Source organism: Salvelinus fontinalis, chromosome 42 (assembly GCF_029448725.1).
Source record: "Salvelinus fontinalis isolate EN_2023a chromosome 42, ASM2944872v1, whole genome shotgun sequence".
Classification (NCBI taxonomy): Eukaryota; Metazoa; Chordata; class Actinopteri; order Salmoniformes; family Salmonidae; genus Salvelinus; species Salvelinus fontinalis.
Window position 1 is genome coordinate 21,287,266 of NC_074706.1, and position 27,564 is coordinate 21,314,829.

The 27,564-nt window shown below is 45.9% G+C and overlaps 2 protein-coding genes and 1 pseudogene across 6 annotated transcripts in view; 2 read left to right on the forward strand and 1 right to left on the reverse strand.

The window, feature by feature from the left end:
- The window catches only part of LOC129841365 (uncharacterized), a 29,488-nt gene extending 22,002 nt beyond the window's left edge, over positions 1-7,486 (reverse strand). Inside the window, exon 1 of the mRNA XM_055909613.1 lies at positions 7,251-7,486. Coding sequence (XP_055765588.1) covers positions 7,251-7,486 — 236 coding nt within the window. The remainder of the gene's footprint in view (positions 1-7,250) is intronic.
- Positions 1-27,564, forward strand: part of LOC129841503 (sorbin and SH3 domain-containing protein 2-like) — a 109,186-nt gene that overhangs the window by 45,177 nt on the left and 36,445 nt on the right. For 2 of the 5 annotated variants that reach the window (XM_055909797.1, XM_055909796.1), the window contains 5 exons: positions 20,830-20,856; positions 21,046-21,167; positions 24,381-24,510; positions 25,789-25,949; positions 27,181-27,247. In XM_055909797.1, the coding sequence (XP_055765772.1) occupies positions 24,402-24,510; positions 25,789-25,949; positions 27,181-27,247 (337 nt within the window). In that variant the 5' untranslated portion in view covers positions 20,830-20,856; positions 21,046-21,167; positions 24,381-24,401. Of the gene's footprint in view, positions 1-12,685; positions 12,761-14,477; positions 14,568-20,829; positions 20,857-21,045; positions 21,168-21,886; positions 22,586-22,735; positions 23,437-24,380; positions 24,511-25,788; positions 25,950-27,180; positions 27,248-27,564 lie in introns of those variants that run through there. The other 3 variants (XM_055909793.1, XM_055909795.1, XM_055909794.1) reach the window with 3 other exon arrangements.
- Positions 9,996-11,490, forward strand: LOC129841366 (homeobox protein SEBOX-like; annotated as a pseudogene).

Here is a 27,564-nt window from a genome sequence, read left to right on the forward strand (position 1 = left end):
GTTACCCATCGCTCCACAAAAGCCGCGGCCCTTGCAGAGCAAGGGGAAACCCTACTTCAGGTCTCAGAGCAAGTGACGTAACCGATTGAAATGCTATTAGCGCGTACCCGCTAACTAGCTAGCCAGTTCACATCCGTTACATTTGCACCACACAGAACGCACTGCGACTGCCTCTGCAATGCAATGCTGCAAGGCAAACACAACGTTCCATTGGAAATGAATGTACTTCTGCTGTACCAAAATGCAATGACGCTGTCATTGTGATCGAGGCGTAAGCAAAGTTCCCTCAGAATGCGTGGAGTAGGAGCCTATTGCATGACTCAGGCCCCTACTCGACACAGACCGGTGCGCCATAAAAAATCTGAGCTGCAGTAGGCCTATATGCAAATAGACCATTGCCATATATGGATCTGTGCCATTTACGTTGAACTGGACTGTGTTTACAGCATGAGCGAGTGGTCATGAGTAGATGCGCTTGTTATGAGATCAATGTGAAAGCTGCATGTAGCCATGTGTGCACATTTTGTTCATAGCCTTTGCTAGTGTGTGAGTTATAGATCATTTGTAGTCAGCAACGGGGGAGTGATTTCTTCCTACAAGAGCACAAAACGTGTACATTTCTAGACATCTTTGAAAAGTGAGTCAGGTAAAGTGCTTTTTTTTTGTCTTAAAGGGGCAGTGTTGTATTTTGAGATGGACTTGAATAAGCTTAGACAATAGGCAGAGGGTAGCACAATTTGTCTGATCCTCTAATTATGGTATGGGAATAATAATGCATTTTATTTTGTAAAGTGGTTTCTTGCATAAAGCTACACACCAACATTTTCAGTCATCTCCTTGTCTGAAGGACAAGTGGATAAACAGGTTAATGTCTAGCCCTGCATTTTTTTTTTCAAAAGGAATATAGGCCCACATTGGCTGCTAATGTAGGCTGAATGAACAGCTATTTCCATGTTATGGGATGCGTTTTCTCTGGTTAGCCTACATTATGAGCATCCACAGTAGCCTACTTGACCACAGTCTGAAACTGTAACTTAAAGCGGGTACAGCCTCAGTGTTCACAGTAAACGAACACAGAAAGTGGCACAGAATTTTCACAATGTTAAAGTTTGTGCTCAGCAGACCTGAAATTTGCTCTATGCTGAAGAAAATTTGAGGTACCATTGCTTCTAAGCAACATTTTTATAGCTCCACATTGCTCTCTTAGACTGACAACTATCCGATCCATGCAATATATCCTCTACACCAAGGTTTCCCAAACTGTTTTGCCCACCCCTGGACTAGGCACAGATTAAGCCTAGTCCAGGACAAAGAAATCATTCTTAATGGAATTTTGATGCACAGGCCTGGGCAAAGGCCGGCCCGGGCAGCCCGCAACCTGATTCAATACGGCCCGCGGAATCATGCTCAGATCACATAATGAATTTTCGATAGTAAAGTGGTAAACTTCATAACAGAAAAATCTTTAAATCACTGTCTCACTGTTGGAAGAGACAGAGTCGGGTCATGCAGATCTCCCCTACCACACAAACGTGAGATGGCTGAGTTTGGGGAAGGTGCTTAAAAGGGTGTGGGACCTGAAGTCAGAGATTGCTGAGTTTTTACAAATGAAAGGAAAATATGTGGATTTCCCTCAACTGCGAGATAAAGAATGGTTGGCTGATTTTGCCTTCACCGTGGGCATCATGGCCCTCATGAATTAACTGAATTCCAAACTACAAGGGAAGGGCCTTTTTGTACATCAGATGTACAGCCTTGTCAAAGCATTCAAAGGAAAATTTCTCATCCTGACCGGCCAAGTAGAAGCCAACAATCTCACCCACCTTCCGACACGACTAGTCTGTTCCCTATCAGATGACCAGCGGGAGAAGTATACATCACTGCTGCGTGCTTTGAACGGTGAGTTTTCTCATTGTTTTGAGGATTTCTAAGTGTTGGAAAATGACATGCTGTAATGCTGACCTGCAACTTGAGCTTATTGATCTTTACTCTGATGCAGTGATTGGAGAACTATTCAAAACAATGTCACTGATGAGGTTCTTTGCATCTCTTAATGAACAAAACTTTCCAAATATGTACATTTTGGGTCAACAGACATTTTCAGGGATGAAATATAACAAGTCAAGGCACAGATCTCTTACTGACTCACCTCTCAGCAATCCTACTCCTAGCGACATCCGAAACTACCTGACTTCACTGCTCTAGTCAATGCCCATCAGAGACATCACTCCTCACACTGAGTAGTTGAAATGTAATGTTGAGCTCTCTCTCTTTCTTGTGTTTTTGTGCATACCCGTGAACAAGAGTTCTGTCCGTGGTGCTGAATGCACAGTGTACTTTTCCCTCCGTGTAGGTCACTGCATGTTTAATAATGAAAATACTGACCAAAAGGAGAACATGGATGTGGTTTATTTCTGTGCATGTTAAAAAAGTAAAATAAGTAGCATATCTGGATGTGATTTACAGTAGATATATCTGTCAACACAGTCATATACATGTAATATGATTCTGGCCCGTGATGGCAAAAATATATTCTAATGTGGCCCTCCATGGAAAATAATTGCCCATGCCTGCCCTAGCACTACGCAGCTGATTCAAATAGTCAAAGCTTGATGATGAGTTGGTTATTTGAATCAGCTGTGTAGGACAACAAACTAAACATGCACCCAGGGGGACCCCAGGCCTATGGGCCGGTTTCGCTGGCACAGATTGTCTAGTCCTGGAAATTCCATTTGGAATGTGTTATTTTGTTTGTCCTGGACTAGGCTTAATCTGTGTCTCGGAAACCGGACCAAAACATTCAGGGTTATGGGTAAAAAGGGGTCCATTTGAAATTGGGTAGGAGTCTGCAGAAGATATACGTTTTTTTCCCAAGACCTACTAGCGTACATAGTCAAACGCACATCACCTGGGACGAAGACATCTTGTATAGGGAAATTCCCCCCCCCCCCCACCACCACTTGTTCGCGTATGTGTGTGACTGCGTACCCCAATGCTCCCAAGGGGTGTGACGCATCGGACATCCGAGAAGCTCAGAGGGTTTTATTTTGAGAAGTTCCCAAAATGTCGCAGTGAGATGCATTGTTTGTGGGTCATCAAAGATCAGCGGTGTGCTGGAGTGTCTTCCTTTTGTCATGAGAAGTGCACAGGGGAACAGCGTGGGAGCTCGGTTGTTTGTCGACGCAAAGCGGAGACATTTGTATAGTGAGGACCCAGCGAAATGCAACACTGAGGCTGAGCATATCTGTTCACGTGACGCAAAGTTAAGTGGTCACTGCAGTGGCAGAGAATGGCACGATTCGAACATGGTAGTCTCATTTTATGAATGTAATGGTTCAGACATTGTGTGTGTATGTATCCATGGAATAAGGAGCTCTGGTGAGAGCATCAAGCAGTGATCCCACATCCCTCTCCCTCCCTCTTTTTATCCTCCCATCCAGCTTACTCGTTTCCTGTTCGATAAATGATTCCGTTGATGTGTGGCGATGTGCTCGTCTGGGGATTCATCAGGTGCTGGCAGCTAATAAACAGCGCCGCCACACTCGCCGATTAATCACAGCGGTACGCGCCAGGCCTCAATATTTACAGCCGCTGTCACAACCGTCCCCATGACCGTCTGATACGAAGACTGTGACTTGTTTTATAGCCATTAAAGCTTTAGACATTGGAATGGCTCCATGCTGATTCTTTGGGTCAGAGGTAGGCTAGGCAAAGTGTAGGACACTGCCCCCCAAAGGGGACTGAGTGGAATTGCAGGTGGATATGGGGCTCGGTGTGGAAAGACATTTTAGGTGTACCTGCGTATTCCCAGATTCCAATTGGACACAAGTTGTGAATTATAGTTGTTCTCTCAGTCAACTTGCTTTGTGAAATAAGGGTTAGACAAAAACAATGTCTTCCTATTGGACACAAGTTTCTAAAGTTTTTTTTATAGCTGAAAAGGTTTGAATACCATTCATTTCCATTCAGAGAAGGGAGGGGGAGAGAGAGAGCGCGTGCTCGGATCCAGTGTCCCACCATAACACTTCCCCTGTGGGCCGTGGTGGCCACAGCTGCTGTGTCGCCGCTGGTCTGTCCCCCGGAAACATGATCCTTTTAATCTGGCCCTGGTTTGGATGGCGACAAGCCACGACGCCGGTGCCGTGATTTACCCCAGTGTGTGTGGCCGTGCGTGTGTGTGTGGCCGTGTAAGATTTCTAAATGGACAGACAACTAGCCATTTTATAGCAGCATTTACCATCTAGTATCATTGGCGCTCTATAGAAACCCATCACAGTGCTAGACCCTTGGCTAACACCACCAACACTGGCTGTGTTGGCAAGACATATGGCGTGTGTTTTTAAAAATCAATAGAGTCCTAAGTGCTTCTCTCGCACATTCTTTAAAATGGAGAGAAATAAATTTTCCAGTTCGCTGTCTAAGCAGAGGTGGCCTCGGTTGTTGGATGGGCTTTATCGGCTGTCTGTGAGCTTGTTTATCTGTTAGCGTTCTAAAAAGGACCAAAATCGATAGGTTCTGTTTTTGCCATTAAATGATTATTGAGAGTACCCTTTGTTTTAATCCATCCATGATGGTGCATTTGGGGATTTCTGAGCTGCTTTGGTTTTAGCAGAGCAACTTTGTATCAGATATCGAAAATATACGTTTGTAGTCAACTGTCTAAAGTATTGTCCACGAACAACCTAATCCTACTGTATATGTTAATTAGGGTAAGTTGAGACACCTGAAAGTTAGTTGGAGGTTTTGCATATTAACACGCTTATATTGAACTGTGAGAGTATTTACTGTCATTTCACGTCTTCCTATGGATGTATAAGAGCGTTCTATTTCCAGTCCCCTCCGTGTGACAAGTGTGGTGTGGTGTGTCACTAACTTGTAGACATGATGTGTGGAGGAGTCGTCACCCGGTGATGGCTCTTTCCCACATATCTCAAAAGTCTAAAAATGGCTTCTTCCCTGTGTGTCATGTGGGTTTGGTTACCTGATGACAACCATGCCAGAGGAGACGCTGTTTCTGTAGCTTTTAGTTAAACATCACTTGTGGGAGCAGCAAACAAACGGTGTGTGGACATAAACCTTTTTCAAAAGTGACTTCCTCCCCTCATCTCCTCACCCCCTGCGATGTTCTGAAAACACAGGATGGGTGAAGGCAATGTGGAGGATGCCTGCTTTTGTAAGTTGCTTTCACTTGTTCAGCTCTTTAATGCCAGTGCAGATGTGGAGACCATCTATGGTGTATTGAGATGTCCTCCTGGCTCCTGTCGTGACCAGAATGCAACACTTCCCCTGTCAGCCAGTCAGTCAGACAGGGTGTTGGTATAGTCATCATCTTCCTGCTGTAATATGTTCTCAACCTCCCCGGGTCCATTTTCACCTGCTGTATTTTTAGCCACCTTTTGCCTATTTTCAATGCTGCATAGAGGCTAAGTGGTTTGCCATGTACTGTACTGGCTGCCAGGAAAGGATTGTGGGTAATGGGCATTTCCATGTAAAGGACCCATGAGAACCAATATGTGAAGTTCGTAGGAGCATGTCAAAGTGGGTGTCAAATGAAAGCTATGAGTCAATATTTTTGAGAAATTAATGCATATATATACATTTTTCAACCATTTTCCAACCTAAAGTGAGGTATTTGATATTTATTGGTATTTAAAGGCTTTGATTTCTAGTCAAACAGACGGAAAAGGGGTCTTAGACAACATCTACAAGAAAACGTATTTCAAAGGGATTAGAAATGCAGTAATGCTGAAGTAAAGACCTCTGCCAACTACAATGAACAAAAATATACATGCAATATGTCAAGTGTTATAAATGCAACATGTCATGAGGTGAAATAAAAGTGCACAAATGTGTTTACATCCCTGTTAGTGAGCATTTCTCCTTTGCCAAAATAATCCATCCACCTGACAGGTGTGGCATATCAAGAAGCTGATTAAACAGCATGGCCATTACACAGGTGCACCTTGTGCTGGGGACAATAAAAGGCCACTCTAAAATGTGCAGTTTTGTCACAACACAATGCCACCGATGTCAAGTTTTGAGGGATCGTGCAATTGGCATTCTGACAGTAGGAATGTCCACCAGAGCTGTTGCCAGAGAATTGAATGTTCAATTATCTACCATAAGCCGCCTTTAAAGTTGTTTTAGAGAATTTGGCAGTACGTCCAACCGGCCTCACAACCGCAGACCGAGTGTATGGCGTTGTGTGGACGAGTGGTTTGCTGATGTTCACCACGTTGACAGTGCCCCATGGTGGAGGTGGGGTTATGGTATGGGCAGGCACAACCAAATGTGGTCTCGTTTGAGAGCGGAGCTCATTACAACATTAGCCAGTGTGTAGAATAATACCCAAATATGCAAAAGAAGGAAAATTCATAATTATGCATTTCTGTACAGATCAGGGACCCATGATGTAATTCGGTTACCGGGTGTAAATCCTCTTCACTTACTGTAGTTCAATAACCAAAAGAGATGTTTTCAAAGTCAAGGTGTCATGTCATAACTGACACCCCATTCTTTCTGCTGACATCTTTGAGTCTTATTTCAGAGCAGATATATAAGAGTTTTTGGAAAACATGGTCACACAAAGAACTGAGGGAGATTTTTACATATATTTTGTTTCCAAACTTTGCATCTGCACAGTTCTTCCCGTAAATGTGCTTTTGCGTGAATGTTCAGTGGAAATTGTTCAAATTAGTCCTTGTGCATAGAGTTTTATATGATTTTGTTCAACTTTGTTTTTTGTTTGGCACCGTGTATCCACGGACCGTGGATCGTCGCCGGGGGCACCGGACCGTGGATCGTCGCCGGAGGCACCGGACCGGGAACCGTCGCTGGAAGCTTGGTGCGTGGGGCCGGAACTGGTGGCACCGGGCTGGTGACACGCACCTCAGGGCGAGTACGGGGAGGAGGCACAGGACGTACTGGACTGTGAAGGCGCACTGGAGGCCTGATGCGTGGGACCGGTACATGTGGCACCGGGCTGGTGACACGCACCTCAGGGCGAGTGCGGGGAGGAGGTACAGGACGCACTGGGCTGTGAAGGCGCACTGGGGATACAGCGCGTAGAGCCGGCGCAGGATATCCTGGACCGAGGAGGCGCACTGGAGACCAGGCGCGCTGAGCTGGCACAACCCATCCCGGACAGATAACCACTTTAGCACAAGTGCGAGGAGCTGGCACAGAACGCACCGGGCTGTGAATGTGCACTGGAGACACAGTGTGTATCACTGCAAAACATGGTGCCTGACCGGTCACACGCTCCCCACGGTGGCTCTGGTTCACTCCCCTCAACTTTCGCCGCCCACTCCTCGCTCAATCTGTCCCAATATTCCTCCTCGGTCTCTGACTCACCCCTCAGCATCACCGACCACTCCGTGTGCCCCCCCCCCAACATTTTTTGGGGGGCTGTCTTTTGGGCTTGTGTCTTGGCCGCGAACCCTGGCGTCGTCGCTGTTGTTCCCTCGCTGCCTCCGCCTGCTTCCATGGCAGGCTTCTGTCTCCTGCCATAATCTCTTCCCACGTCCAGGATGTCCTCCACTCCTGGCTTTCCTCCTGGGCACGCTGCTTGGTTCCGTTGTTGGTGGGATCTTCTGTCACGATCGTTATAATAAGTGGTCCAAAGCGCAGCGTGATCTGGGTTCCACATCTTTTAATTACTAAGTGAAACTCACAACAAAACAATAAACCTCAAACGAAACGTGAAGCTAACAATAGTGCTAACAGGCAACTATCCATAGTCAAGATCCCACAAAGCACAATGGGGAAATGGCTGCCTAAATATGATCCCCAATCAGAGACAACAATAAACAGCTGCCTCTGATTGGGAACCATACCAGGCCAACATAAATCATTAATCACCTAGATACCCCACCCTAGTCACTGTCACGCCCCAACCAACATAGAGAATAAACAGCTCTCTATGGTCAGGGCGTGACACTAGGTTACAATACTGTCATTTCTAATGAAAAGGACCAGCATGCAGACCTAGGTTACAATACTATGGGAAATCTTTCAAATACTTTGAGCTTGAATATTTGCTCTAGCCTGACTGGAGGCTATTGGTACATGAAGATTTTTCTCTAAATTAGCTCGGGGAGGAAAAAGCACTTTATTTTGATCGGCAAACTTTGAGTGCACTAAATGGTTCCGTGGCAGCTTTCCTCGTGCCAATTCTGTGCCTTCTGCCTAGTAACATCTCTCTGTGGCTAACCTAATCATCTGTGTCACGACTGCTAACTTGTGCATTCGTAAACAAAACGTTTACAAGGCTTGTGATTTAAGACATTACTGTGCATTGCCTTTTGTTTAGCTTCTTTTGTGGACCATGCTTTACTGTAAATGGTTGGCTATAAATAATGGTGTGATGGTGTTTCATAGTACAGTGTTTTTCAACTCCGGTTTAGGGGTACCCTCCAGGTTGCACATTTTAGTTCTAACCCAGCACTAACACGTTCTCATTTAAACTAATAGTGGGTCTGGGTGAATAGTTAAGTAGCTGAATTAGGTGTTTGTCATAAGGCATTTACAAATTCTATTCTTCTAGAATCAATTGGTGTACGGGCCTATTATTATGAGTCGAGGTTCACATCACTTGAAATGTCCATTGAAGAGCAGAACATTGTACAGATTGTGCCTCCTCAAACATGGGGACATGCGCTTGAACACATCTTGGAATGATACCTATCAGCAAAAGCCATGAAGGCTAATCTCTGAACACATGCGAGTGTCATTATCGGGATGCACGCCCGTGTGTTGCAGCCATCTACATATCAGACACGTATGATCCCCGCCACAGACCCCGTGAGCTGACACTAGCTGGATCTGTCACGCCCATAGCCTCAGTAATGAAATGCATACGCACATATGCATGCACATACTGTGCCTTCAGAAAGTATTCATACCCCTTGACTTATTACACATTTTGTTACAACCTGAATTCCCCCCAAAATGTCACACCTGTCTACCCACAATACCCCATAATGACAAAGTGAAAACATGTTTTTTTTTAATATATATATATTCTCCAATTTATTGAAAATTAATTACAGAAATCTAATTTACATAAGTTCACACCCCCCTTAGTCAATACTTTGTAGAAGCACCTTTGGCAGCGATTACAGCTGTGAATCTTTCTGGGTAAGTCTCTAAGAGCTTTCCACACCTGGATTGTACAATATTATCCCATTTCTGTTATTTAAAAAAATTCTTCAAGCTCTGTCAAGTTGATTATTGATCATTGCTAGACAACCGTTTTCAAGTCTTGACATAGATTTTCAAGCCGATTTTAAGTCAAAATTGTAACTACTGAATTTCAAGCACAGGAACAATCAATGTCGTTTTGGTAAGCAACTCCAGTATAGATTCGGCCTTGTGTTTTAGGTTAATGTCCTGCTGAAAGGGGAATTTGTCTCCGTGTCTGTTCGAAAGCAGGCCGAACCAGGTAATCCTCTAGGATTTTGCCTCTGCTTATAGCTGTATTACTTTTATCTTTAAAAAACTCCCTAGTCCTTACTGATAACAAGCATACCCATAACGTGATGCAGCCACCACCATGCTTGAAAATATGAAAAGTGGTACTCAGTGATGTGTTGGATTTTCTTTTGTATTCAGGACGCAAAAATAATTTGCCACATTTTTTGTAGTATTACTTAAGTGCCTTGTTGCAAACAGGATGCATGTTTTGGAATATTTTTTATTCTGTACAGGCTTTTTTACTTCTTATTTTTTACTCCTGAACTTATTTAGGCTTGCAATAACAAAGGGGTTGAATACTTATTCACTCAAGACATTTCAGCTTTTAATTTTTTTATTAATTTCTAAATTCCACTTTGACATTATGCGGTGTTGTAAAGGTGTGTGAATACTTTCTGAAGGCACTGTACATATACACACACACACACACACACACGTACTCATACGTGCACGCACACCGACTGTCGCCTTAGTCGGGTAAGGCCTGAACTTTCAAACAGGGCCTTTCTTCCATGTCAATCATGGACAAGGGTATTTTCAGAGCCGATTTATCATGTCGGCCATGTCCCTACAGTATTAAGGAATTACATTTGGTGTTGTTACAACCTGGCTCAAGATTGTTTGTTTGTTGCAATGGGAAACCACACACTGAGTAAAGGAATAACAAAAATGAATTTATTCCATAAAAAGTAAACACTCCCAACTTTTGGAAGAGCCTACCTCGCCCAATAGTCCCCTCCCCTGGTCCCTCCTTCAACACAACCACAATGGGGGAGATGTTCCGACCAGATCAGATTCAGCGTGGTGATGGTCAGCAGTTGTACTCCGACTGGCTCCGTCGCTACAGCAACCCTGTGTCTCATCAGCTTACACCCGTCTCCCCAAACCTGGCAGAATCCCTACTGTGGGAGGAAGGCTGCCGATCTCACCTGGAATCTCTTGCTACTACCACTGCACCCGTTGGAAGGCAAGCGCACTTCTCACTGCCATACCGGGGTTGGGTTCAACCAGCCCTGCGTGGGCACCTCTGGGTATAGGAACTTTAAGCCACAGACTGTAGCTGGCTCACAGGTAAGATGGTCATCAAACCTCAGTGGACCAGGTTGTCCCCTCCCGTCCGCAGCAGATGTACTGGGATGTGACTCAAGGACAGGGTCATCATCCTCAGGTGGGCCCCCAGACCTCCATCGGATACATCTCAGACCTGATCTATAATGCTGCTATTGTCACCATCTTCCTGAAGTTCTAATTTCCTGCCCCTGCTTACCTATTGTATAGCCTGGTGGTCCCAGCTCTGGTTGTGCGGTCGGTAAATGAGGTGTCACCTGCCAAAACCACGACAAAACAACCAAAGGTATGCATGGAGAGAGGATTCTCTTGCTGAATGGGGAAACAGTGGCTTTATGCCACAGCTGATCTTTCACAGGTGTGCCCCATCAGCACTGACGACCCTCCCAGCTCCGCCCACCAATCTCCAGCAGGAAGTAAGCGCAGCAAAACCCAGTAGACAGAGCAGGGAGGGGCCGTCACAGTGTGTGTTTGGTACGGGTACATACAGTACAGTTAAGTAGCTGTACTGTCGGCCTGTACCATTTATCAGTCCCTTATCAGGATGTTATGCCAGTATGACAGCATGGACATTGAGTGTCTCCTTATCCGTTTATATGTTCCTCAAAGGGAATATCTGTCATACAAAGGTGATATTTGGCTCCATCTGCCAGGGATTTTCTGCGGAAGATACCTACCCTATTGTTGTAAGTTGGAAATGGCCTCATCAAACGTAAGGTTAGCTTTGTTTCCAGTCAACAGCGAGGCAGGGAGGATACATAAAGACGTGTCGGATCTGAGGTACACTAATTGATTTTGATCAGCTCAATGCTCCATGAAGTGAACCAGTTTGTTTCTGCCCGTCCCTCTGTTTGGCACTCTGTCATAACTAGTTATGTATCTGTGGATCTAACTTGTGACAGAGCCCTTGTGCTCAGTGAAGCAGGAAGTATATATTTTTTTGTCTGGTCTTTTGTGTGATGGTCTATGTTTAGCTTATAATATTATACAATATTTATAGATGAATGAATTAATTCAGTTTTCCATGTATAATATTCATATCATCCACATAGTCGCTGAAATTCCTGGATTTTTATTTTGTTACAACAATAAATTGTATATATTTGTTTCTTGTTAGGTCCCCCTGGGAAATGAGCTACAGAACTCAAGGGGGTTTCCTCACACAATTATATATTAAAGCATTTCACATTCCACGACTACCTACTTGTGATACTCGAATGCAGGAGCTACTCTATAAAGATACTGATAGGGCCTCCCGAGTGGCGCAGTGGTCTAAGGCACTGCATCACAGTGCTAGCTGTGCCACTAGAGATTTTGGGTTCGAGTCTAGGCTCTGTCGTAGCTGACCGTGACCGGGAGACCCAATGAGGCGGCGCACAATTGGCCCAGCGTCGTCCGGGTTAGGAGAGGGCTTGGTCGGCAGGGATGTCCTTGTCCCATCTCACACTAGCGACTCCTGTGGCGGGCCGGGCGCAGTGCAGTGTACGGTGTTTCCTCCGACACGACACATTGGTGCGGCTGGCTTCCGGGTTAAGTGGGCATTGTGTCAAGAAGCAGTGCGGCTTGGTTGGGTTGTGTTTCGGAGGACGCGCGGCTCTCGACCTTCGCCTCTCCCGAGTCCGTATGGGAGTTGCAGCGATGAGACAAGACTGTATTGGATACCACGAAATTGGGGAGAAAACAGAGTAAAAGAATATATATAATTTCAAAAATTCTGAAAGATACTGCTTCCCTAGCTACGGTATGACTGGACTGGTGTCCACCTGATTCAGAAGTCAAGACAAACACAAACACAAAATGTAATGTTCATTTTAGTCTACAAGCCCTATTGAGCCTGGACTAAAACTGCTGCCATAACGTCAATGGAAGGAATGAATGTTGGAACTATTTGAGGAAATTGTCTATTTTTAGAACCGCACTGCTTTTGGTAATAACAATCTCCCCCTTAAAGACATTAGCGTTTGAGTAGATTCTCAAGTTATTCCTGATGGAATTGATTTGTTATTCCCAATGTCCATTTCACAAATACACATTGGCAGTTGACATGGCATGTCACACTGACTTGCACCAGGTAATGTGAAAGAGAAGTAGGATTTCTGTTTCTCTGAGGGCATTACAGTGGGTAATAATCTAACCTCTATCTCTGATTTCCTTTATTCCAGGAAAGTGTACCCAGCTACGGTAGAACTGTTAGGAGAGCTCTTCAACATGAATACAGGTATATGACATGCCTCTTTAAACACTACGCAACACATGTACACACACACACACACTAGGATGTTGAACTCGAGACATTGCGCTGTGTCTGATCTGAATCATTTTGACCATCCATATCCATTTTTTATTTTTGCCAGCTGTTGAATATTGCTTGCTGCCGGAGTTGCATAGCTAAGCAAAACTTAACATTTAATTCATCGTTTTTTTTATTTCAACCAACTCATTTGATTTGAAGATTCAGATTGAAGTAAGTTCGCAACAGCTCCTCCTCTTGTTTCGCAAAAAATAACAAATGATCTGTTTGAAGGTTTTTAGAGCTGTTGGAGGATGGACATCTTGTGAAAGACGGGCGATTCCGCGCTTGATCAATTCAACATTATATAGAAAGGGAGTACACTTTCTTCCTGGAGAGCTACTCTCCTGCAGGGTTTCGCTCCAACCCCGCTGTAACAAACCCAACCAATCAGCTGCTCACAGGACCTTGTGTTACAATAGGGTTGAAGCAAAAGCCTCCCCGCAAAGCTATATAGGAGGAGGGATGGCCTCCCCTGCTCTATAATGTAGAATCATAGAGGCATTACACATATTGAATTGCTTTATGGTCTTATACACCCACTTAATTCCTCTCATTCATAAATCGGCCTCCAAAGCTCCGTCTTAAACTTGGCCCGCATCCCAAAATGTATAGAGTATTTCACTACAGTAGCTATGATGACTAATCATTCACTTAGCGTTATTACACTCCCACGCCCTCTGTTACTCTGCCAAATGAAAGTCTTGATTTGTTCCTGCTATGGTAATTGTTTCCAGCACAAGATCTATCGAGGTGCCAATAGCCTCCGCACAATCTAGAATGCTCTTATCAAGTCCACCAGGCATATGCTCTCATTACGTTTCCATGACATTGCAATCAGAGTTTTGCCCCAGCTTTGGTAAATGTTTACATCACGGGTTACTGAGTCACGGAACGTTCCACAGTGTTTGCCTACGGAACATTGCCCTGTTGTGGGGATTCCTTTTTGATTCCCTTACCTTCGTAATGGCAGGGTGTGCTGAAACCTTTTGCATGCGGAGGGATTCTGTGGCCTCTTGGAGAAATGAACAGCGTGTCGTTACTCCTACGTCGATGACCACGCAAGCATGAACGTCAAGCTGCGCTGAGGTCACAGTTCATATGAAGCAGGAAGGGGGACTTTGAATTGCTGTGTGTTTTACTGCATGCCTGACTCAACCAGAATGTAAACAAACACAAAATCCTTTAAGATAGGTTTTTGCCGATGATTGTTCTAGAGTCTTGTTTATAAGTTTTGGTTGGGTTCGGTATTGACAACCTAAGAGCGTGGACACACAAACAGACAAACGTGCCGGTTTTAAAGGTAGAGTCAACGATATGACATCACAGTGGGCAACTTCCTGCTGACGGACCAACCACAACATAGCAGACAGTTGCCCCACTGGGTATGACGGTATCATATTGCTTAGTCTACATTGCCGGGGTAACTATAGGTTACTATGATGTTTGTCAGTACAGTTGACTCCCTCCATCCATCTTGATATGAGCTGTCCTCCTCCCGTCCCCACTGCTTATGAGAATGGAGCCATTGTAATGCATGTGCTTTGCCTCTTTCCTGTGGGCTTTGGCGTGTGCGTGCGTGCGTGCGTGCATGTGTGTGTGTGTGCTGCTTCTGCTGCCGTGGCTGCTGGCTGTGCTCTCCCAGATAGTGGAGGACGCGCTCGCAGCAGCGCTGCCTTGGTACTCACCCTCTCCCACATGAAGCGGGTCCAGAGCGTCCCCAATCTGGCTACAGGTACACACACACACAAGAACACAACCCTTATGCCTACCACGCATACACAGGCCTGTACAGGCTACTGTACCATTGAGTCACACTGATGTTGAAGGGGGTAAGTGAAGGACATGCTAACAAAGTCGAGCAATGCAACTTTTGACTAGACGCAAATAAGACGTGCGGTGCGTTCGGAAAGTATTCAGACCTCTTGACTTTTTCCACATTTTCTTACGTTACAGCCGTATTCTAAAATTGATTAATTATAAAAAAAATCTCATCAATCTACACACAATACACCATAATGAAATCATATTTTTGGAAATTTATAAAAACAATGCGGTGCGTCCTGTTTCCATTGATCATCCTTAAAATGTTTCTACAACTTTATTGGAGTCCACCTGTGGTAAATTCCATTTATTGGACATGATTTGGAAAGGCACACACCTGTCTATATAAGGTCCCACAGTTGACAGTGCATGTCAGAGCAAAAACCCAAGCCATGAGGTCGATGGAATTGTCCTTAGAGCTCCGAGACAGGATTGTGTTGAGGCACAGATCTGGGGAAGGGTACCAAAACATTTCTGCAGCATTGAAGGTCCCCAAGAACACAGTGGCCTCTACCATTCTTAAATGGAAAATGTTTGGAACCACCAAGACTCTTCATTGAGCTGGCCACCCGACCAAACTGAGCAATTGGGGGAGAAGGGCCTTGGTCAGGGAGGTGATGTTAGGGTTGCGAAAGTTCAACTGAGATAGGAACAATAGTACACCTGAACTTGGTTAAAATAATTGTTTAATTCAAAAGTTAATAAATGGCAAATACAATTTCCGTATATACGGATTCAATGTTTCATTACGCAGGATAAGACAGAGAACTGATTTGTTTCTGACAAAGATATTATATTATACTCTGACAGAGGTTAGTTCCCACTTCCGAGCCGGCCTGTCAGAGTAGAGACTGGGCGTGGTTTAGACTCACCCAGCCTATCGTTGATGTTGGCGCCTTAAGCCAGTCCTGGCCCCTTAGCGCATGTGATGTCCCGACGCTGTTGCTGTGTAGATTATGCTCCTTCACCTCAAAGACTGAGGTCAGACAGCTTCTGCAATATTGTCTGAGCTATTCGCACCTGTATACAATGGCCACTTGTTCGCTCAAGGCTAACCACAGCTTCCCAGCTTCTTATCTGAGCTAACTGTTACTTCCAGCACACACACACAGACACCCAGGCGCCCAGGCCAACAGGTTATCAATATCCAATCACGTTTGTTATAGTATTCAATCACAAATAATATAGTTGCTAATCACGTTTGTTATAGTATTCAATCACATATAATAGAGTTGCTAATCACGTTTGTTATAGTATTGGGTTATAGTGCATAACTCAGAACCTCACATGTTTTTCGTGTGTATAGTTTATCTGTTATTGTCTGGTCAGCAGTCTCCTGATTCACCCCCCTCCTGTGTCTCTCTAAGATTAGCACAGTCTCGGTCACACAGTACAGCGCCCACACTACTGATACATTTGTTGTATACACACACATATTTCATACACACACACATTTCAGACTGCTTGTTCATATCTTATGCTCAGATACATTTGTTGCAATTTCAGGCTGTGGCCTCATGGTTAGACAACATGAGTCAGTAATTCAAACTTTAATGCATAAGAAGCCCTACTAGCTTATAGTTAGTTAAGCATGTCAAAAACCCTTATAAAAAACCCACAGTGACCAAGAATCTGATGGTCACTCTGAAAGAGCTCTGGAATTCCTCTGTGGAACCTTCCAGAAGGACAACCATATCTGCAGCACTCCACCAATCAGGCCTTTATGGTAGATGTGTGTTCTCAGTAAAAGACACATGACAGCCCACTTGGAGTTTGCCAAAAGGCACCTAAAGTACTCTGACCATGGAAAACGAGATTCTCTGGTCAGATGAAACCAAGATTGAGCTCTTTGGCCTGAACGCCAAGTGTCATGTCTGGAGGAAACCTGGCACCATCCCTACGGTGAAGCATGGTGGTGGCAGCATCATGCTGTGGGGGTGTTTTTCAGTGGCTGGGACTGGGAGACTAGTCAGGATCAAGAGAAAGATGATCGGAGCAAAATACAGAGAGATCTTGATGAAAACCTGTTCCAGAGCACTCAGGACCTCCGACTGGGGCGAAGGTTCACCTTCCAACAGGAAACTGACCCTAACCACACAGCCAAGACAATACAGGAGTGGCTTCGGGACAAGTCTCTGAATGTCGAGTGGCCGAGCCATAGCCCCGACTTGAACCTGATCAAACATCTCTGGAGAGACCTGAAAATAGCTGATGCAGCGACGCTCCTCATCCAACCTGACAGAGCCTGAGAGGCAGAGAAGAATGGGAGGAACTCCCCAAATACAGGTGTGTCAAGCTTGTAGCGTCATACCCAAGAAGACTCAAGGCTGTAATAGCTGCCAAAGGTGCTTCAACGAAGTAAAGGGTCTGAATACTTATGTAAATGTGATATTTCAGTTTTTAATACATTTGCAAACATTTCTATAAACATGTTTTCGCTTTGTCATTATGGGGTATTGTGATGTCATTATGGGGTATTGTGTGTAGATTGATGAAGGAAAAAAACGACTTAATCCATTTTAGAATAAGGCTGTAACGTAACAAAATGTGGAAAAAGTCAAGGTGTCTGAATACTTTCCGAATGCACTGTAATCGAGTAAATTACTGTACCAGTTGTTAATTTTGTTAAGACACCATACCATTTTATTTCATAGATTACTTGGTGGGGTTTCATGTTCTATCAAGACATAAAATGGCCCCTTTGTTCAAATGTCCACCTCATCCCTTCCACCGTCTTGACATCATTCACTTCCTGTTGCTTCCACTTGTCTGACTCCCTGTGACAGACGTCGTTTATCACCCTCCGGGACCAGCATCCTTCTCACTATCTGTCACTCCGTTCCGTCTCCTTTTTCCTCTGCTATCACTCAGTATCACTCTCTTTTCCTCATGTCAGTTTCTCAGAGCTTTGCTGTGATTGGGTAAGACTGGGCTCTGTTTGAGTCAAGAGGGAATTCCCAACGTGCTTTGCAGCGGATGTGTGCAGTGTACACTGTTGGGCGTGACCGCTAAAAATGGTACTGTGTTGGCTCAAAACCATAGCAACCCCGACTCACTCTTATCATTTCGGCTCTGAGCTTGGATCTAGTGGGAACCGACAGGGATTTTTTGTGTTTATTAATTCATAGACTGACATCCAACACAAATATTGCTTGTATTGTTTAGTCTAAATCAGGGTTCACCAACTGGTGGCACGTGGGCCAAATCTTGCCTGCCAGCAATATTATTTGGCCACAAATGAATTATGAATATAATTTATGCTACCTACATAAGCAATAGTTACATTTAACTTCATTCATGAGGAGAGAGATTGAAGAAGACAGTCAACTAATAAAGCAGGCAACGGACCATTTTGTGGTGCTGAAACGTAAAGCTGCAACCGCAGCGCAATCAATAGGAGGTGAACAGTGCCTGGTGCTGAAAATATAGCTAACTTGTTATGTACATTTTGCACAGCAACAGATGGAGAAGAACTACACCAGTCGAGTAATTGATTTCAACAAAAATCTTCATTTTAATTTACAAACAACAAGAGGGCATAATTGGAGTCTATTTCTTCATAGCCTAGGCATAAATAAAATAACTTGGCCTACCTCTGCCAGTTGTGAGGCTAACATCTTTCACAAGAAAAGAAAATATGGCCAAATACAAGTGGGAGGGGATTTTTTTTATTAGGCCTACTTACAATGGCAACTGACCAAAAATGTAGCATCCTACACAAAACAATAATTTAAAGAAAAGAAAGGTGCTGTCTGTGTCTGAATGTCTATCGGGATAGCCTGCTCCTGTAACGACAGAACAAACATAAAATACTGTCAGCTTGAGACTTAAATATCCCCAGATAAACACTCACAATAATGTTAGTATTTACTAAATACAGTTATATAGGCTACTAAGTTACCTACTCAATGGGAAAAGTTTCATTTCCCCTCGGACGCAATCTTCTGAATGTCGGGTGAGATGGATGTCATTTTGATGCGCAGGCAGTCCTCGATTGACTTATGTGAATGCCGGTGCCTATCGTGACTCTATATTGCGTTCATGGAAGAAAAATGAGGACTTGCAGGTGTGATCATTGTTAGCACATAAAATGCAAGTTTCTTTATTTTTGTGCTGTATTCCTCTGAGCATGCCACCCAAAACCCAAAACGAACGTATTATGTACTAATCAGACGTGTTAAAAATGTTGTTCAATTTGTAGTGTAGGCCAATTAACTGTGCTAATATTATATGCTAATTATGTTCTAGCCCACCGACTATTAGCTCAGAAAAGAATTTGTCCCGAGGCCAAACCTATTTGACAAACCCTAGTCTGGTGCACTAATCACTGATACAGGATCAGGTATTATGCCATCCCCTATGACTAAAACCAGGATTGAGATGTACGATAATCTGATCCTAGGTCTGTGTTTAAGCACAACTTCTACCTCAACTCTGCTGTATAGAACAAGTTGACAGATTGAAGTGCGGCCTGCCTCAGGCTGTTTGTCTTAGGAACCCAGCTAGCGCTCCATAGGGGGTGAAACCACATGAGAGGAGACTTTAGCGTGTTCATTTCCCTGCCGTGAAAAGTAATGGACCACTCCCCCCCCCCCGTGGCTCATGGGTAACATAGTGAAAGACATTTCCCCCGAAATTACAATGCAAGGCAGCGACGGCTTCGCACACTGCGGCATCAGCTATTAACGACATATCCTGTCTCAACGCCGAATATCTCCGGATACCCAGAATTCCCTGGGTGATGGCGTGCAGCGGGCGAGAGCTATTAAGCCTGGCCAGGGATATCAAAACACCCTCCGCACCTCATGAAATGTTCAACGCTCGTTCCGGCTACAAACACACACACACACACACACACACACACACAGGGGCGGGCACACACAAACACTCATGCACAGAGAAACACTCTCGCAACACACAGGCATGCACGCACACACACACACTTAATCTCCCCGACCCCGACTGTCTCATCCCCCTTTGAATGTGTTTCTGATATCAGTTTAATAAGTAGGAGAGAGCTAACTTAGCCAAGCCTCTAAAGACTTTGTATTCTGACTGGCCGGGAGATTCCTTTTCTTTTCTGGCTTTGTGTTGGCTTCTCTGTCATCAGTTCCCACTCTGGTTGGCTTCGGAGAGAGCAGCAGAGTCAAACCTATAGGGATTGATACATTAGTTAGGCTGATGTACTGTATGTCTGTGTTCAGTAGGCTCCCGTTACAACAAACTCTCCCGTCTTCTACAGTAGTGTTCCCTTTGCCTTTCATCGAGCGGCCCCAGTTCCACATATTTGATCTATTCCAGTGGTAATTAGTTTAGTCCGTTGTGCTAGAAGATAGAACCACATCATATACTATCATGTGTCAGTATGCAGCTTGGCTATGGCTACATAGTCAGTCTGGTGTTATCTGATAAAATACATTTAGCAACTGCAAATATTTATTTGGTAGCTATAACTGTTTGTCAGTTAGCCCGTGTTACTTTGTTTTGGGCCCCGTTGAGTGTCTCTAGCTGGTTAGCTGCCGTATGTCCTCTTACCTCTAATAATAGATTTATAATCAAGTCTTCTATTTGACACTGATCCCCTTGAGTGACAATCGAGTTAATAGCAGTTGGGATATGTGGACGGTAACACAGGGTCATGTGCAATAGGGCACAGCGTGGCAAAACGTTTTGCCACGGAAAACAAGCATTTCTTATTGGGAATATTCAGGTGGTACCTCCCCCTTCCACTCTGATTTGTTGCGTTTGGTGCTGAATGAGCACGACCCTGGTTTCGATCTCTCTCGCGTACCCTGGGTCATAATGTCCCGGCTTTGTGTCTCGGCTCCATTGGCTTTTGTAAGGGCTGCGTTCAGAAGGGCACAACGTTGAGATGAGAATAGGATTGTGTAGAACACACCCTTGGGGAACATTCTGATAGAAATCGATTGTGTAGAACAGACATGCCTCTGACAGCACTCTATATTAACTGTATCCCTTCTGTGTATCATTGAGTTGTCCCTTTTTCCTTCTCTAAATGTTCCTCTCACCCTCGTTCAGCAGTCTGTCGCATTCATTTGGATACGTATTCAAACTACTGAACCCACCGTTCAAATGTCTCTCTTGCTGCATATTGTTGAGGATCACGCATGGCAAAAGTCACATGTTAATGTGTGTTTATTTTCTCCTCACAGGGAGTGAGTCTCACTCATCAGATTCAGGTAACTACCGTTCAAAGTAGTACGTCTTGACACAGTTCTCATAATCCAATTTATCTTGGACTGTTAGCTGTGAAAAGGGATGCACCGTGTGTTGGCGTCAAGGGGTCTAGTTGTTATGTAAGGCCTGTCACCTATAATTGTATTTTGAGATGTGACTGTGACCTGTAATTGTGTGTGTGTGTATTCCAGATGCTTGGAGGTCGCGTAGCACCGACGGCCTGAGGAACGGCGACGACGTCAGTTCTTCCCTGGCTGCCAAGGGCTTCCGCAGCGTCAGGCCCAACCTGCAAGACAAGAAGTCCCCCACACAGGTGAATACACACACACGCACGCACACACACACACACACACACACACACACACACACACACACACACACACATACTGTGCCTTGTTGAATTCCTATACAGCTTTTTAATGTGCTTCATCAGTTTAACCAGAGTATTCACGCCACACTGATTGATTTCGGTGGCAAGCTATCATTGTTGAATCCGTAGTATTAAAGCAGTATGAATCCTGCTTTATCAGGGAGTTTATAATGTGAATAAATCCTACAGTGTTATTCCTTCATTCCTTCACCACCAGTGCCTCCAGAACATTTCCCGTGAAGTTCTTCTGTTGATTCAAGTTGATATGTTGTTTTCCGGCGGCTGTAAAGAGACTAATCAACGATTCCTTTTATCCTCCAGAGGAGTGTGTGTTCGGTGTTTATGCGTCATTTGAGGAAGATAATAAACGCAGCAAGGAAGCAGTCTGCTCCACACATCTCTTCAATCTTCTAAAATGATCTTTATTTGATTCCAGGCCACATTTTTATGACGTTGGCTTCAAAGTGGAAAATAAATCGCACCACAACCTCATAAAATGTTTACAACAGAGAGGGAAAAGATGAATATATTCCGGTCAAGGGTGTATTGTTCTTGTATTATACTTTGGCCTGGATTTTGTCTGTCTCATATATTTATTTCAATCATTCCATTGATAAACAATGTTTGTTTGCTGTTTTCTCCGATTCTAATTGGCTGCGCAGGCTGTCAATCAGGTCCCCCTCCCGCCCCCTAGGAGAGAGAGCTACCCCTCCCCCGCCACAGGTGCTATCCCCCCCTCCTACAGCTCCCTCCTAGCCGAGACCCTCGGACCCGGGATGCTAGCCCTCTCCAACGAGAAGGCCATCCTCAATGAGTCGTACACAGTCAAGAGCAGGTCTTCTTACTCCCACCATCAGAGTACTACCACCACTTTTGCACCTCAACCCCAATCTGAACCCGAACCCGAACCCGAACCGAACCCCCAGCCCCCACAAACAAACCCTCAGTCTCCCCTCGCCAGCCCCATCCCCTATGACACCAGCAAGGTCAAAGCCTCCACTGCTACTTCCTCCACCACCACCCAGCTTCAGGCTGCAGAGCGCAAGGTGTCCTCCCTCAGACTCACCCCCGTCACCATCCCTGATCCCCCCTCCCACCAACCCATCCCCCAGCCTGAGACTCTCACCACCTCCCTTCCTCCCCCTAACCTTCCCCCCCGTAGAGACTCCTCCATCGGCCCCCAAAGCCAGCACACAGCCTCCCTCTCCGTCCAGATGGCCCCGCGGAACCCCAAACCACCGGGCTCCAAGGCTCCTACCCTGGAGCCCAAGGCCCCAGCCCCAGCTTCTGACCCTGGGGAGGGCAGGAAGGTGAAGGCCCCCCCTCCAGTTCCACCTCTACCGTCCGCAGCGAATGTGGTGGTACTATAACTGAGTTCCAGTTTCCTAATCAACCTCCGTCAGTTATTCGTCAACAGCACCACTGTGGTTTGTCAGGCACAACCAACCAACCAGACTAACCGGGACTGTGTGCGTGTGTTTGTGCGTTTGTCAGGGGAAGGGCCAGATTTAGAAGCACAGTGTGTTTTGTTCAGTGTCCGATATCTTCAAACACCGTGATTGCACTAATCCAATCTCTTACCCCACAGTGAAGGTAACAACAGTCTGCCCACTATAATGCAGTGTGACAAAACACCACATAGTTTCCTGTCACACAGTGTCACTTCCTGTCCTTTTTGGACGACCCAACCATGCACAGACGCATCAGTTTAAACTCTCTCACCCTCCCTTTCTTCCTCCTCCATAACCCCCTTCCATCCTACCAGGGCTCGCCTCCTCACCCTTGCTTCCCCGACCACAGAGCCCGGCCCTCACCTCACAACCGCCAAAGCGCCGACTCACTGGACTACCTGGCGGGCTTCAAAGCCCTGTCGCCCACCCCGTACGCCCCATCTCCATACGCCACCTTGGAGCGCGGTGGGGGGGACCGAATGGACAAAATTGGCATAGTCGGCGGGGTTAGCTTTAGCGTGGTTAGTGCTGATGGATGTATGGGGGGCATGTCACCCTCGCTCTCCCCAGTGACAGTGTCAGCGCTCAGCCAATACTCATCCTCCACGGCAGGCCTCCTGGAGGAGCTCCAGATCTGCAGCCTAGACTCCCCCGGCGTGTCTCCCACACCCTCGCCCACCCTCAGCCACACGTCGACCTCCCCGTCCACCACGGGCAACGACGAGGCGCCGCCGCTAACCTCCGCCGCTGCTGCCACTAACGTAACTATCCCCCTCCACCCCCACAACGTCGCTAACTACTGGCTACACCAAGGAAGCTTGAGTCCCCACCCAACCCCCAAAACCTGTTACCCACCCAGACATTCCAGTGTTTACAAGCTCCTCCAACTAATCCACTCACCCGTCTTGAGTGAGGCGCTCTTGTATGCCCTACCCCCTTGTCCCACTGTCATAACATCTCCCTTCGCACTCTTCTGATGGTTTAGTCTAACGTCGTCTTTGTGCACCGTGATCCCACTTATGTAACGGGTCTTCTGTGTGTGTTTCTCACGCACCATAATGTGAGGATTTGTCCAACTGTCATTAACTCTTAGGTGCGACAACTTCTTTCCTATGTCTGTTAAATCCCGGTGGGACTTTTGACTGTTGGTCTTTCAATGTGACAGTGATGTGACACAGTCTTCTGTGTTTTGCACTGTGTCGTTTCTAACCAATAAGGACATCCCTGATTTGAAGTAAGCCCAAGTTTATTTCCAGCTACTCAACTACTTCCTTTGGACTAACCTGTTGTGTTCTCTGACGCTGCACGATTTTCCAGTACTGTCTGTTGCACTCCTCTCCTAACAATCAGATTGACCTATTTCACTTTGGCCCTTAAAATCTACTCGTACAGTCATTTCAGTCTTATTGGTAGCCTGTTCTTATTACAGACTCATCAGTTCTTAGTAGCGAGTCTTTGATTCTTAGTAGCGAGTCTTTGATTCTTAACCAGCTGATAACATTTATGTGGGTGTCTGTCTCATCAGTTTTGACGGCTATAGACATTTACCCTCTGGTTCTGATGTCTGTCCTGTCTGTCTGTCTGTCTGTCTGTCTGTCTGTCTGTCTGTCTGTCTGTCTGTCCGTCCTTCTCTTCTCTCCCTCTTTTTCTCTCACTTCATCTCCCCATCGCTCTCTCTTTTTCTCTCACTCTCTCTCCCCTCCAGGGCCAAGCTATTCAAGTGGCTATGAATGGAAGTGCGCCCCACCCCCAGAGGCCCTCCTCACCCCCGGCCTACCCCCCTCTCCCCGCCTCGTTCAGCCCAGGGGGGGTTCACATGCAGAGTCGGAGCGCAGGTGAGAGCGGGGATCCCGACCTTTGTCAGCCTGGGCTGATTTTAGAATTTTTGTTGACTTTGCTCTGCTATGAACCACAATGCCATATTGCTGAGTCTACCTTTAACAAAATAATGAGCACAGAATAAGGTTTGACAAAAAAAAAATCTATCAACCAATACATAACCAAGAACTCTTACGCTAAGAACGATCCTGAACCACAATGTACGCCTCCACACAAAGTAAGCCAATTGATTACCGGTATTCAGATGCCTGTGAATGTAGGCGTCGTCACACCACTGTGGTGATTTACTTCAACCCATACTTTCACTTTGTTCTGATGTTGATCCCCCTCACTATTACTACCGCCCAGAGATAATGGATCTTTAATGCACTTGTCTAGTTAGTTGATGTAACGGGACTATTGAGGTTCGCAGGATATGATGTATTTACACCCATTAGAGGCAGACGGGACCTAACCGATAGGGGAGCACAGTGGAAAATGAATGGCTGACAAAGTGGACCTGGGCAGTGGGAATATGCTTATCGGCGCATAACTCGCATCTGCGTTGCACAGCATGTACTATGATATACTGGATGTACTGTTTACACACTGAGTGTACAGAGCATTAGGAACACCTCTTTCCATGACACTGACACAGGTGGAAGCTATGATCCCTTGTTGGGGACACCTCAATCAGTGTAGATGAAGGGGAAGAGACGGGTTAAAGAATGATTTTTTTTTAAAGCCTTGAGACAATTGGGGTTTTCACGCTCAACAGTTTCTCCGTGTGTATCAAGAATGGTTCCACCACCCAAAGGACATCCAGTCAACTTGACACAACTGTGGGAAGCATTGGAGTCAACATGGGCCAGCATCCCTGTGGAACGCTTTCGACACCTCGCTGAGTTCATTCCTTGACGAATTGAGGCTGTTCTGATGTCAAAATGGGGGGGGGGTTTACTCAGTGGATATCTCTAATAAACTGTTTCCCCACTACTCTGAAGTGCGTGGCGAACCAACATTGTGGATAAGAGTGTGTGTGTGGTGAGGGGCTGCCGTTTCGTACCTTTGTTTGTGTGCGTGTGGCTGCGTCTGTATGAAATGGAGAATATAAGGAGAGCGTGTACGTTTGTGTGTTTTCTGGGCCAGCCGATCCACGTCACTCACATCAGTTCACTGTCCTCTCTTCCTTGCTCCATCCCTCTATTCATCCCTTTTTTTCCTCCTCTTCTCTCCCCTTCCACATACTACACTACACACACGCACACACACACGCACACACACACACCATAAAGAAGGTTCCGAGTCGGTGACGTCGGGCCACACCAGCGTGAGCAGCACGGTGCCCATCGCCCGCTTTTCAGAGGAGGAGAAGAGGGTGTCGGTCATCAAGGCGCCCCACTACGAGGGCATCGGCCCCGTGGATGACACGGGCATCCCAATCGCCATTCGCACGGTGAGGCGAGGGCCCGCGCAGTCATACCCACGCATGCATGTACACGCAGGCATACAGACGACAAGACAAGTGCAACAAAACAAACTCTTTGGACACATACTTTAATAAGAAGACGTTTTAAGAAGGCTTAAAAGCTCTGTTTCATTTTAAGTAGGATGAATTTCGCTACAGAGCAGTAAGCGTATATTCCATATCTGGTGGTCGTTGACAGTGGCTCTGTTCCACACAGCACCCGATTCCCTTTATAGTGCACCACTTTTGACCGGAACCCTATGTAGCTTGGCCAAAAGTAGTGCACTATGTAGGGAACAGGGGGCCGTTTGGGATGCACCCAATGTGTGTTGTGGAGTTTCATGACTCGCCGTTGTGTTTTTCCTTGGGGAATGTGGAGTACCTCTGGCCCTGACTATCCCTGTCTGCTGTCTGATATGTGAGCAGGGCCCAGTGGGAGGAATGCTTTTGAGATGTCAGCAGCTTTAGACCCCTTATTCAGAGCCCTTTCTCTCTCCTTACCTTTTTTATGTCCGCTAGCTATAATTAGGGACTTAGTCAAAGTCCTCCTTATTGTACTACAGGGCAATGAGCAGCCTTTCTCTCTCTGTCTCTGTCTCTGTCTCTGTGTGTGTGTGTGTGTGTGTGTGTGTGTGTGTGTGTGTGTGTGTGTGTGTGTGTGTGTGTGTGTGTGTGTGTGTGTGTGTGTGTACCCACATCCAAGTGTGTATGTATCTCAGCCGTCTATAACAGTACTTCAGACACTAGTCCTCGCTCTATTGTGAAGAGCACGGAGAAGGGCAGAGAGGCAGAGAGAGAGACAGATGCGCTGTGCGGAAAAGGTTTCTGGCCCCTCGCTGGTAACCATGGTATTAGCGGGGGTGTGTAGCCAGGCTTGGGCCATCTGGGTACGTCTGGTCAAACACACACACACATACGCACACACACTCTGGACTCAAAACAGACACTTTTCTGCCTAGTCAGGTCTCAGTGGCGGTCAATGTTATCGACTGGCCAAGAAATGAACTTCCCCTGTCAGCCGATGACAGACGACTGAGTGTGTGGGAGTGCGTGTGCGTGACAAACAAAAACACGTGGCTATGCACACAGACTTTTCTTTGCCCGTGTCCTGTCCGTCCATCTATCCATCCATCGATGGCCCGCCTGTCTGTCTGCCTGCCTATCTGTCCGTCTGTCCGTAGCCAACATTGATTTCTGATTGTTTTCTCTCTCCCCACAGACGGTGGACAGGCCGAAAGACTGGTACAAGACCATGTTCAAGCAGATCCACATGGTTCACAAAGCAGGTGGGGTGGATGTACAGTAGACTGGAGGAGATTGTACGGTGTACTATGTGCACGGTCAAATCCCATTTTATTGGTCATCTGCGCCTAATACAACCTAATAATACTGTGAAATGCTTACTTTACAGTATGCCATTACTTGCTGCTCACCTAGATTGGTCACCTGGGGGGGTGTGTGTGTGTGTGTGTGTGTGTGTGTGTGTGTGTGTGTGTGTGTGTGTGTGTGTGTGTGTGTGTGTGTGTGTGTGTGTGTGTGTGTGTGTGTGTGTGTGTGTGTGTGTGTGTGTGTGTGTGTGTGTGTGTGTGTGTGTGTGTGTGTG